The sequence below is a fragment of the Prionailurus viverrinus genome, unplaced genomic scaffold, assembly GCF_022837055.1.
Source record: "Prionailurus viverrinus isolate Anna unplaced genomic scaffold, UM_Priviv_1.0 scaffold_39, whole genome shotgun sequence".
Taxonomy (NCBI): Eukaryota; Metazoa; Chordata; class Mammalia; order Carnivora; family Felidae; genus Prionailurus; species Prionailurus viverrinus.
Window position 1 is genome coordinate 2,285,003 of NW_025927607.1, and position 12,976 is coordinate 2,297,978.

Sequence of the window (12,976 nt, forward strand, 5' to 3'; positions counted from 1 at the left end):
ACTCCCGAAATGTGACCCCCAGAAACAGACAGGGAGCCCCACCTGCAGGCCCCACGCTCTGCGCTCCCCCGCCCCAGGACCAGGCTGTGTCGTCACCTTGGGACGGTGTCACGGGAGCCTGCACCAGCACCAGAACCGATTTGATTTGGGCCCTCCGGCAGGGCCCATGACATCACTAGGATTGTTCACTGTTTGGGAAAATAACTGGGTTTCACATGGCAGCTGTCCTCCAAGCTGTCCTCCAAGCCCTCAGGCGGGCTGGGGCTCTCCACTGGGAGGTGGAAATGAAGTCACGCGAACATCTTAGGGACCCCACGCCCCCAACTGGATCCCTCCATTCCCAGGGGTCCCCGGCACTGTGAAAGGTACAGAGCCAGAGCCTCGCCTTCCGTGGCGTCAGGCGGGCCAAATGGCACCTGGCCCTGACAGCAGTACGCCTCACGTCCCTGCGGACGGGATCCAGGCCAGCAACCAGCAATGGGGAGCCCAAGCAGCCCGGCCTCCATGCTGAGGCCACCTTCCTCCTGGCCTTGGCTGTGTCTGCTCATCCCTCACGTGTGAGTGGGATCCCAAAGGCTCGGGGGCAGCGGCCACTATGCCCGCTCTACAGAACCAGCAAACTGAGTCTCAGAGGGATGAGTGCCTAAAGGCCCCATATGTGCCTCTTCCAAAGCCACATATGACCTTTGCTCCAGGTGGCCAAGCAAGAACCAGATTTGCTGAGCAGACCCACTGCCGGGTCTGTCCTGTGCTCCCATCATGCTCTGCCACATGACAAGGCTTGGAGCCTCCGTCTTCACGCAGGTCTGAGGACAGCCCCCCGTGACGTGGTGCTGATGGCCCAGGCCAGGGACCCTCACCACCGAGGCAGCCTGGGAGACAAGCAGGCTTCCCTCATGGCCCCATACGGCACCCACTGTGACCTCAGCTCACCCTAGAGCAGCCCCAAGGGCATGTGTCCCTTAATCCCAGCTCGCAGGCAGGGAAACTGGAAGGAAACTCCAAGAAGCTCCAGGACAGACCAGCCACCCGCCGGGGGGGGCAAGCCAGGGCTTGAACGTGGCCTCCAAGAGGTGTCTCTTTCCTCCCACCGCACAGGGCTGCCCCCCACAGCATTCTACCCACCACCCAAGTGGGGAGTGCTCCCTGGGTTCAAGAGTGGCCAGCCACGTGCGTTTCCCTGGCCTTCCCTCACAGCCAGACCCCGGGGGGCAATCCCCACCTGTGCTACCTGGTTGTCTCAGGGAAAAGACAGGGCCACGCGTTCATCCATAACCCGCAAGCTCATCATGTAGCTCCAATTTCTCTCCATCCAGAATAGGAAGGACCGTAATGGACAAAATCTGTGGCTGTGAAGGTGTGAGCACGCCCAGGGGGCGAGAGGGCCCAGCCCCACCCCCAAGCCCAGGCTGTGTGTCCCTGGGCAGGCCCCTCACCTCTCTGGGCTAGTCAGTGCGGTCCATGAAAAATGGATGAGGTGCTGGGTGTGGGCGTGCTTTTTCAGACACATGAAATTACTGTTCACGGGCTGCACCTCCTGGAGCCAGGAGACTGCAGGTTTCGGCAAAGAGAACACGCCCCACGCTTGGCGTCCAGTGGTCCCAGATAAAGTCCCCCCCCCAGAAATGAAAATGATCAAGATTTTAGTAGTGGACTCCGAGGCCCGTGTCCCAGCACAGACAAGCACGTCATTACAAAGTTCTGCACACCCAGCTTCTTAACAGACTTTCCTCGTGGGACCAGAAATGAGAACCCACCCGAGAAATGCTTAATCCTTTGAAGGCTTTATAATAGCCTCCACTGATTCGGGAGCGAATGTCCTCGTTAGTGACAACACTGCTGAATGTCTGCAGAGGAAATAAGGCCGTATATTTTGTTAAGTACCTATCATGCAAGCCACTATCTCTCAATTGTCTTCTGGGGCATCTGTAATTTCTATGGGAATTTCCATTTTTCATTCTGCTGAGAAATTTTTTTTTTCAAGATTAAAGACAGAACTTCCCTGTTGTAGTCTTGATTTGCCTCTGAAAGATATCCTCACAGAATAAGTCTATGGGACACACTGACCCCCGGGGAACAAATTCTCAGGGTGAGGCAGGGTATTTTTTTGTTTAAACACTCTGACCCCCCCCAAAACACCCCAATTCTACCACCATATTCACATCCTACAGAAAAAGAGGCAGAATCACAGAACGATGAACACCGAATACCAGGCTTTTTCTAAAATCTGAAATATTTCCTGTGTTCCCCACTCCCCCCAGCCCCCCTACCCCTTCCCTGTCTGGTGTAGAAAACCAGCCACCGAAACAGGGCATGAGTGGGGGGCTCCTGATTTAGGATTACCCACGATCCCTCCCCCAGGCTAGGGAGCCACCGCCTGCCACACTCTGTGAAATAGGACAGGGTGAGGCTCAGAAGAGACGACCCTTGGTGGGGGCAGACCTTTGCAAGGTGCAATCGTTAGCTGTGTCTTCTCCCACTCGTGAACAAAGGACACTGTGTGCCCACCAGGTGCAGGCACTTCGGTGCTATTCCCATGCCCTTACCTGCCATGGGGAGACAGGAAGGCAATGGGCATGTAAGGGAACAAAGCAGCCCAGAGGGGATGAGGGAGCTGGCTCTTTCAGGGAGGAGCCTGGAGTTCAAGCCTGCAGGATCTGGAGCCCCATGCCAGCAGAGCCCTGTGCCTGGCACTGGAATCTAGCCCCCACACCTGGCTAGGTCACCAGAGGGCTCAGGCCTCCCAGCCTGGGTCTAGGTGCAACCATATCCGTGCAGGGTGGCTGCCCCAGGTTGTGGAATCCACCCCCCCCCCCCCTGCCCCTGCACCAGGATGGGGAAGGACAGCGCACTCTGAGTTTAGGGCATCCCAGCCATGGGCAGAAGGCAGCGCCAGAAGCGTAGGGTCCCCACCTGGGAAAGAGGCACTGGGTAGGGTCTTTGGGTGTCGTCCCCGCTCCGGTGTACTAAACCTATGTTGGCAAGGCCTGGACCTCACGGGGCGCCACCTGGAATAATGGGGATGGGATGCCTCGAGGTCCCCACAGACCATGCACGGAATAGACAGGGATGAAGGGATGCTCCCAGGCTCAGAGGAGGGAAGCGACCCGGCTCCCCGTAGAGAAAAGGCTGTCAAGACGACAGAGGGTCCAGGACCAGAAGGGACACCCAAGCCCCCCTGAGAAGAAGAGCTGGACAGCGCAAAGGAATGGCCCCGGGGCCTGGAGATGGAACGCAAACCCGCTCGACAGGAGGGGGCGCTCTGGCCAACGCGAGCGAGGCCTCCCCCTCCGCTTCGCCTCCCCGCGCCCCTGTTCGTTCCCGTGGTCCCCTCCTCGCACCTCCAACCCTATGCCGCGCCCCCGCCCGCACACCCTACTCTCTGTACGCACTCCCCCCACCCCCACCCCCGCTCCGCCGCGGTCCCTCCTCCCCTCTCCTCACCCCTTCTCTGCACCACCCTCCTCGGCTGCAGCGCCCCTTCCCCCGTTTCCCCCTGCTGCGCTCCCCCCACCTCCAGGGCAGCGCCCACCCCGTCCCCGCGCTGTGCGCGCGCGCACACAGGCACACGCACGCGCATAGGCACAGGCACACGCATTCGCACACAGGCACACGCGCGCGCGCAAGGCACACGCACCGCGCTCGCACACAGGCACGCGCGCGCGCACGGGCACGGGCACACGCACAGGCACGGGCGCGCGCGCACACCCGCTACAGCGCGCGCCGGGCCCGGCAGGGGGCGCAGGGCCGTGACGCGCGAAGGGCGAGGCGGGGGATTCAAGCGCGTTATAAGGCGCGGAACGGGAGCGCTGTCCCCGAGACGCCGCGCTCCGAGCCCAGAGGGAGCCGCCGCCCGCATGGCCCCCGCCCGCCGCCCCGCCGGGGCCCGCCTGCTCCTCGTCTGTGCGGGCCTGCTGGCCGCCGCCGCGGGCTTCGTCTTCCCGGAGCCCGGAGAGCCCGCCGAGAGCCGCGCCCGCCAGGAGCCGCGGCCCGGGAACGAGCTGCCGGCGGAGAACCGCGCGGGGCCGCCCGCCCGCCCGCCGGTAAGACGCCGGACCCCCTCGGGCCTCGGTTTCCCCACCCGGAGCGCGCACGTCCCCGAGATCCCGGGGAGGGGTGGGGGCACCGAGGGCAGCGCGGCGTCGCGGGCGGAGACCGGGGCTGGCCCGGGCGTCCGCCTTCCTAACGTGCGGTGGAAGCGCGTGGCCGGCGGAGCTCCGGGAAGACGCGGGGAGTGTGGGACGCGGCCCCTCCGCGCGGACCGGCGCCCGCAGGGCCAACCTTGGCCGGGACTTTGGGGGTAGTTCTGCGGCATTAAGGGCAAAATTCCACTGGCTCCGCGTGAACCGCCTTTTCCCCGGGGTGGGGGCAGAAGGAAGTTGGGAAGTGGGTAAAATGTAAATAACTTGACCGGCATGAAACTGGGAAGAACCTATTTGTGAAAGTGTGACCGCCGCTCCCGAATTTACTAGGCGCAGTTCTCTCAGAAAAACAAAGAAAGTGCTTCCCTTTCGGTCTGGGGAGCATGGCGGGGTGGGGGCGGTGTGTGCAGGGCGCCTAATGACCTGCAGCTTCTGGCCCTGAGGGGATGATCTTGAGCTCGGCCCTGCGCTTCCTTCTGAGGGCAGCGCACAGTGCCGCGCCCCGAGGGCGGGGAGGAGGGGACTTCAGAGGAGCCCTCAGCGCTGGGCTTCAGCTCACACTTGGTGCCACCAAGGCCAAGGACACCGCCTCCAAGAGGGTGGTGGTGGCAGCCAGCGGGAGGGCTCCCTGGGAGGAGCCTCCCCGAAGTGCTTCTCCCACCACTGGAAGTCAGGAAGGCCAACCCCACCCAGACCATGGGTCACTCTTTCTGGAGAAGGGTGGCCAGATGTCAGGATACAGTCACCTGGAAGCAAGAGGCCTGGGTGCTCCCAGGAGGGGTTCTGGCCTCGGACTCTGTTTGTGGAGCCCACACGGGACCAGAGGCTCCCCCACCTCCTTTCTGAGAGCCTCTCACAGCTGGGGACCCCAGTGGGACAGGACAGCTGCCTGCCACCCACCCACACTGCCATGGGCTGCCTCCCCCGGCCCCAGGGTGACTCGCCTCCACCTATTTCTGCCCCCCCAAACCAAACTGGGGTCCGAGTACTGGCCCAGCTGGGAGGGTCAGCTTGGCGCACCCGTCCAGCCTCTGTGGAACCCTCCGGGCACGCGTTCCCGACAAAGGCAGAGCGAGGCCGTAAAGTGGAACCCGGTCCTGTGTCCACGGTGAGCAGCTAGTAGGACGGCACCGTCGCCCGGCCCAAGGAGGCCCTGGGCACTCTGAGCCCTTTCTCTGTCCAACCCCAGGCTCTTCTGGCACGGGGGGCCCCGTGTCCCCACCACTGCACACTAGCTCCCGAAGGAAGGCCCCAGGCCCTGCGGAGTGGCCAGGAGACTGCCAGCTCGGTCTCCGAGCTCTGAAACCCCGGCGTCCTCCCTTCAGCCACTGTTACTGGCTTGTGACCTCATCTAAGCCCTTGGGCCGATTTCCTTCCCGGCTGGTGGCCTCACCTGGGGCCAGACCACCTGAGGCCCACTGGCTGATGAGCCAAAGGCCTCTCCCTGAAAGGCACCTCCTGGGATTTTGCTCCGTGTCGGCACTGGTCAGAATGCAGCGTGCACAGGAATGGATGTTTCTAGAATCACCCCTGTCCTTGTTCTGGAGGTCCTGAGGAGGCTGAGTGGTGTCACTCCGCATTCATAACAGATCAGTGCTAGGCCGCCGGGCCTCCTAACCGTCCCGTTCTTGTGCTGTCAGCTGCCATAACCCGTGTCCCTGGCACTCCAGTGGGGGCCGCACAGGCGGCCCTGGTGAGCACAGTGGCCTCCTCTGGAGCACTTTTGAGCTGGCGGGCTCCCAGGGAGCTCCTGTGGAGGGAAGCCGGAAGAGGTGGGCCAGCCAGGCCAGGATTCTCACCTGCTCGGTGGCCAACGCCCCCCGCCCCCCGCCCCCCACCCGCGGCCCAAGCCCTCTTCTCCACGGAGCCCAGGCTGCAGTGCGGCCTGGTCACCCTCCCTGTGTCGGGAGGGCGGGAAGCTCGGGCTGGGGGCTGCGCTGGCTTTGAGGACACCAGTGCTGACAAGGACCAGGCCCCGAGGGTGCGGAAGGCCCGTCCTGCGCACAGGGACATCCTGAAAAGTGTCCTGTCTGCTCGGGGCGGCGCCCACTGCAGGAGGCAAACCGGCCTCACGGCTGGCTGTGTTCCAGGAGCCCCCCGCCGAGGGGACACACGGCATCGAGCCCAGGGATGCCTGGATGCTCTTCATCAGGCAGAGTGATAAAGGCGTCAATGGCAAGAGGGGAGGCAGAGGCAAGGCCAAGAAGCTGAAGGTGAGCACGGGAGCTCCAGCAGCATGTGTGCACGTATGTGTGTCCTGGGGGAGTGTGTGTGTGTGTGTGTGTGTGTGTGTGTGTGTGTCTGTCTTGGGGGGGCACGTGGGGAAGCAGGGGGCCTCCACCTGCAAGGCCTTCCCTGCACCCCCAGCCCACCACCATCACCCCCTTGCCCCCCTCCGCAGCCCCACGGGCACACCCCGAGCAGTGCCAGCGAGGACAGACCCTCACCCTTGGCCTGGGGTCGGAGAGCACAGAAAGTGCCAAGCTGGGGCCCCAGGTGACCCGGAATTTGAGGCCTGTTGCTATCATTTTTCCTGCACCCCTGGAAAGCCAGGCAGCGCCCTCAGCGACCCCCTTTCTCTTTCATCTGTACCCTAGGGAGGGAGGCCCGGGCTGGCCTGGGACGGCCGTCCGGGAGGGTTGTAGTCAGGCTGGACTGACACACCCTCTGGTTCCCAACAGGTGGGGAGCCTGGGGGCCCTGGAGACTGCGGGGTTCCCTGTCTCATTCCTTTTAGCCCGAGACCTGGCACCTGCTCTTGATGTCTAGCTTACTAGACATGTCTCCTCACTGCTCAGGTTCCTTTTCAGCTTGGCTTCCCAGGGCCCCCGGGGCCCCCCGGTCCCCAGGGCCCCCCTGGCCCCATCATCCCACCTGAAGTGCTGCTGAAGGAGTTCCAGCTGCTGCTGAAAGGTAGGGGTGTGCCCATGTGGACACGCACCCTTGGCGTGAGTGGGGCCGGAGGAGGGTGTCCTGGAGGAGGTGGCTGGGCATGCCCGTGTGGGCCAGCCCTCGAGGAGGCCCCTGCTCTGTGACAGGGGGGCTTGGGTGAGGCTGAGGGTCGGGTTGGGGGTCTGGGAGGAGCGTGGTAAGGGGGAGGCTTCACAGGGGAAGGAGGACTTGGCCACTCGGGGACCAGCACCCTACCCCATCTGGGATTGGGGCCAGGGGACCTGTACCCCCAGAGCGGGGACCATCAGTGAGGGATCAGAGCTTCTTAACTTTGCAGAGTGCTCCTCTGATCACAAAGCAACCATGGGGATTTGAGACTCACCCCAGGCCCTGGACTGAGACCCCAGCTTCTTCCCCTTGATCACCTGTGTCCCTGCCTCTTTCCCTGGCAGGTCTCAGCTGCTGGTCAAGAGCCCCACGGGAGGCAGGGAGGATAGTGTCCTGGGCAGTCTGGGGCGAGGGGGGGGGGTTGCCGCAGGCGGGGCAGCTGAGCTGTTATGTCCGGGGGACGGCCCTGCATTTGGGCAGCTGCTGAGTCCTATCTCCCAGTATCTTCCAGAGTTCACTTTATTATGACACCTATTAGGAGAGCCTTTCCTCCCCTTCAGCTCGCTATAAGCGGAGAAGACAGGAGTGGGCAGGGGGAGGCGTGGGCAGGATGGAGAAGTGAGGCCGCAGAACCTGGGCGCTGGGTTCAGTGAGTCCGCCCCGAGCTATCCGGTAGCCAAAGTTCGAAGGGAAAACAGGAACAGCCGCGGGCTCGGGAAGCCACGTTTTCCAGGCCCTGCAGGCGGCGAGGGGGGGTCTCCCGTGGATCCCGGAGCGCGGGCGCCGGCGCGTGGGGGCGCGTGCAGTCGGTAGTGGATCCGGGGCAAGGGTCGGGGACGCGGGCAGGTGGGCGGGCGGCGCGGCCACCGCTCGCTCTGTGCCAGGCGCGGTGCGGCAGCGGGAGCGCGCGGAGCCCGAGCCCTGCACGCGCGGCCCCGCGGCGGGCGCGGCCGCCCCGCGGGAGGACGAGGAGGCGGGGACGGGGGACGCGGGCGTGCTGGCCCTGCTGGCCGCGCCCCTGGCCCCGGGCCCGCGGGCGCCGCGCGTCGAGGCCGCCTTCCACGGCCGCCTGCGCCGGGACGCGTCGGTGGAGCGGCGCGCGCTGCACGAGCTGGGCGGCTACTACCTGGTGAGCCCGGGCCGGCGGGGGCGGGGACGGGGACGCGGGCGGGCGGGCCCGGGCTGACCTCCGTGCGCCCCGCAGCCCGACGCCGAGGGCGCCTTCCGCCGCGGCCCCGGCCTGAACCTGACCAGCGGCCAGTACACGGCGCCCGTGGCCGGCTTCTACGCGCTCGCCGCCACGCTGCACGCGGGTGAGGCTCCCGGCGGGCGGGGCGCGGGGGGTCGCCCCCGTGCGCTCGGAACCCCGCCGCCCGTGACCGCCCCCTCCCCCCCACCCCTGCAGCGCTCGCCGAGCAGCCCAGGCGGGGGCCGCCGCGCCCCCGGGACCGCCTGCGCCTGCTCATCTGCATCCAGTCCCGGTGCCAGCGCAACGCGTGAGTTGGGGGGCGGGTGGGAACTCCGACACTAGACCCGCCCCCCCCCCCCCCCCCCCCCCCCCGTCTCCTCACCCCACCCTAGCGCTGCCCAGCTTGGAAAGACCCTGTCCGCCAGCGGCCAGCGCCGACGCACCAGCCGCCGGCGACCCTACGCCTCCTTCCCGATCTCCTCCTTCCCGATCTCGCAGTCAGCTCCAGGCTCCATCAGGCCATCCTTTTCCAGCAGCAGGGGGTGGGGGGGCGGCGCACGGTACTTACCCCAACACTTCCCCAGCCTCCCCGCTCCCCTCACCTGCGCTGTCACCCGGAAGCCACAGCGCCCGTGCAACCCATCACCGCCCGTCTCTTCTGCCTGGGAACTTCCTTCTCGCCGTCCGCTCCCTGACGCGATCCCTCTTTCCGTGGCACCTGCACCCCGGAGGGCGAGGGGCAGCACCCTCTGTATCCCCAGCGCCCCCAGTGGATCCCAGGCACAGAGTGGGCGCGCGCGCGCTCCACAGCAGTTGGGAGACAGAGTTCAGAACTTCCCAGTCCGCCATTGGAAACCTTCCATAGATTGGCCTGAACCCACTTTTTTGGCATCACTGCTGCCACCACACCCCCACTTCCAGCTGCACTGGCCTGTGTCCTCTTTGCAGCAGGGCCGGGACCTTTCAGCCCTGGCCTGGGCCCAGGCTTGACTTTCTGGGCACTCGCAGAACCCCCTTGGCCCTGTGGAGACTGCCCCCCCTCCTCTGGAGGATCCAGTTCGGATGCCACCCTCCACCAGAAGACCTGGCCAGGACAGCTGTTACCACTGCACTGAGCTGGGCGGCTGTCGTTTGCTGGGGTGGTTGTGAGCACAGGAGGTTGGTGGGGCCCGGGGTGCGGGCTGACGGTCTTCCCATTTTGGCTGCAGCTCCCTGGAGGCTGTCATGGGCCTGGAGAGTAGCAGCGAGCTCTTCACCATCTCCGTAAACGGTGTTCTGTACCTGCAGGTGCGTGGGACAGGCTCGGGCACGGGGGGCAGGCACCACCTGGGCAAGGCTAGGTGGGTGCTCAGGATCCCTGGGAACAGTGCCCTCCGACTCCAGGCCTGGGAGAGATTGGGGCCACACCGGGGAGCTCACACGGGTTCGGGCAGAGCAAAGCCTCCCCCCGGCCCCGGGCACGGCCGCCGTCCTCAGCTGCCGCCCTGCTCCTCAGTCCGCTGTGTTCAGACCTCCCCGGCATCCCACAGAGGACTGGGGCTCCCTGTAGGGACAGGTGGCAGGAGGGAATGGAGGTCAGCTCTGTGCCCTCAGGCTGACACTGTAACAACCCTGGGCCTGTTGCAACCGTGGGAAGCAGACGTGACTTTACACAGGATCCTACGTGACAGTCTCTTCTGGCACTGTGGGGCCCTTGGCAAGTGACAAATTGATACGTGGGACTTAGTAAAAGAGAAAGAGTTGAAGTGCAGACGTGTGGAGTGACAGCTGACCCTTAAATAGCAGCATGCCAGGCCCCCCCCACCCCCAGCTGTTTATGTAAAGTACCTGCTTTGAGGTCACCAGAATGGAAAGTTTTTATTTAAGTGTAGGTGATGTACAGCGTTCCCACTGTTCACAAACACGGGAACGAAGGCACAGAAAGGTTACGTTGTTTGCTTAAGCTCCCACACAGTTGGGAGGCCAGAGCTGTGGTCGCTGTAAGGCGTCGAAGGGGGTCAGGTCCCAGGCAGTGCCGGGTGGCACGGGGTCCACCTGGGGTCCTCGGATGCAGACGGTTGGGGGAGTCCCCAGATTCTGCATTTGGGGGGCTGGCGGTCCCCAGGCTGGCTCTGACCCTCCCTGCAGATGGGGCAGTACGCCTCCGTCTTCCTGGACAACGCCAGCGGCTCCTCCCTCACCGTGCGCAGCGGCTCCCACTTCAGCGCGGTCCTCCTCGGCGTCTGAGCGGCCACACCGGGCCCTTCCTTGTGCCCGGCAAACAGAAGCGGGTCTGAACAATATCCGGGCCGGGCGGCCCCGGAGTGGCGGGGGGCCAGGCGCCGGAGGAAGCCCTTGGAACTGCCCGTGTGGGTCCTGCCGCTCAGCCCAGAGACGGCCCAACTCCAGCGGCCCAGGGAGGTGACGTGCACACTGGCACCAGGAGTGATTTCGGGAGGTCGTCTTTCAAGAGGAGGAGAGCCCCATCGGGCTGTTACTCGGCAAACGTTTCTATGGGGCTCAGCGCCCAGAAGCACTTGCTTTGTCTTGGGGGAGTTGGGTCCCAAATTCATTGTGACACTGTATCAGTGATGGACTGGGGCGGAGAGGCCAGCGGTCGGCGGGGGGTGGTCCTGTGAGGGGACACAGGTGTTTCTTCCCAGGTGCCGCTGAGGAAGTTACACGGCAGCCTGGGCCACGGTGGCTGCAGGGACCTGGTGCCACAGGGGGGCGGGGGGGGGGGGGCAGGCTAGTCTGACAAGGGTGTGTTCAGGCCCAGAGGGAAGAGGGCGGTGGCTGCAGTCACCTTACCATCCGGCAGGCTTCAGGACGGTGACCAGGTCTGACCGATCTCCCAGAACACACAGCTCGTGTCCCCTCTTGGAATCCCAACACCTCCCTCCTGCAGGAGGGATGGGGGGGGCCCGGGCGCAGTACATGCGAACCGGGCATTTGGTGCCCTTGGCAGGCCTGGTGCGATTCTCAGTAGGACTGGTACCCACCCTACCAGGAAGGGCCGGCTGCCATGGGTCCTGCCTCCCCTGGCTGTTTGATAAGGGCTGCTGCGGCCACACCCTTCTCTAGATTTCCCTTTGCATCCAGTGGGCATATTTTAGAGAAGCTTTTATCCTTGAAAAAACCACGGACCTCTTCCTTTTTCTCAACCTAAGCGTATTACACACTAATTTGTTGAAGTATTTATTGTATGATCTTGCCGGGTGGAATGTATTTATGTAACTGACTTCATGATGTGGTTCCAGTGCTAAGAACTCTGATTACAGGACTTATGCACAGTGACAAAAACAAAGCGCAGACCTGAAAATAACCTTAAACATTTAGGCCAGGTCCACTCAGGACGGCTCTGGGACCGTGGCTCTCTGGGCACTGGGGGACTCAGGAGTTGCAGACTGGCTCCTGGTTGAGGATGCCAAGGGGATAAAAAGCGTTCTGTTTCACGCCTCTGGAAAGTCAGGGGTCCTTCTCTTCAGTGACACCCCACCGTATGGAGTCCCAGTCCCGGGCAAGGAGGCTGGCTCCACACTCTCCGGGGAAGGGTGTGCTCAGAACGTGGCGGGGGGGGGTACTTGCAGGCCAGAAGGGGCGATAAGGCGCCTGCGCGTGCTGGGCGGGGCCGGCGCAAGTTACCAAACTGCTGCTTCTAAGGCAACGTGGTGGAAACTTACATCATCCTGAGGCAAACACTTAAGGGAGGCCCAAGAGCTGCTTTACTAAAACTCGGTTGCGGTGATCATGTGGCCGGTTTTCCGGATCAATAAGGACTTGAGAAGTATTTTAGTTTCTTCCTGCAAGCAGACTATGCATTTATTTATTTATTTTATTTATTTACTTATTTATTATTTTTTTAACGTTTGAGACAGAGACAGAGCATGAATGGGGGAGGGTCAGAGAGAGGGAGACACAGAATCCGAAACAGGCTCCAGGCTCTGAGCTGCCAGCACAGAGCCCGACGTGGAACTCGAACTCACAGACCGCGAGATCATGAGCTGAAGTCGGCCGCTCAACCGACTGAGCCACCCAGGTGCCTCCAGACTATGCATTTTTTTTTTTTTTTTTTTTAATTTTTTTTTTTCAACGTTTATTTATTTTTGGGACAGAGAGAGACAGAGCATGAACGGGGGAGGGGCAGAGAGAGAGGGAGACACAGAATCGGAAACAGGCTCCAGGCTCTGAGCCATCAGCCCAGAGCCCGACGCGGGGCTCGAACTCACGGACCGCGAGATCATGACCTGGCTGAAGTCGGACGCTTAACCGACTGCGCCACCCAGGCGCCCCCAGACTATGCATTTTTTAACATCTTCACCAGAAGGGTCCCCCTTTCAAATGTCCTCACAACTGACCTCAGCCCAGCACAGAGCCAACTGCACGCACATGCCTAACACTGGAAGCTGGATTTCAGAGGCGTTTGAACAGCAGCTTGGCTGCTCCGACCTACCCCCACCGACCTACCCCCACCCCCCACTGGGAAAGCGCCCCTTTTACACCCAGGGGGTCCAGATGGGGGGACTCAGGAGACCCGGCAGTCCAGAGACCTGGGGCCCGACTACACCCATTATCAAGGGAATCAGAAATTAGATGAATTCCATGTCGTTCGGGGAGGGCCTGCCAGAGGCACCTCATGTATCGGGCTACCCCCCCCCCCCCCCCGC

General features: G+C 63.2%; 1 protein-coding gene across 2 annotated transcripts; it reads left to right on the top strand.

Moving 5' to 3' along the window:
• The first annotated feature begins 3,722 nt into the window (after window positions 1–3,722).
• On the top strand, window positions 3,723–11,506 carry ERFE (erythroferrone). 2 transcript variants are annotated; one of them, XM_047846628.1, is made up of 8 exons: window positions 3,723–4,043; window positions 6,233–6,355; window positions 6,940–7,054; window positions 8,026–8,270; window positions 8,346–8,454; window positions 8,547–8,637; window positions 9,539–9,617; window positions 10,458–11,506. In XM_047846628.1, the coding sequence occupies exons 1-8, from the start codon at window positions 3,858–3,860 to the stop codon at window positions 10,554–10,556; spliced, it is 1,047 nt and encodes a 348-aa protein (XP_047702584.1). In that variant the 5' UTR covers window positions 3,723–3,857; the 3' UTR covers window positions 10,557–11,506. The 2 variants fall into 2 exon arrangements, with proteins under 2 accessions (XP_047702584.1, XP_047702585.1); XM_047846629.1 differs by having other exon boundaries at window positions 6,952–7,054.
• Window positions 11,507–12,976: the final 1,470 nt, after the last annotated feature.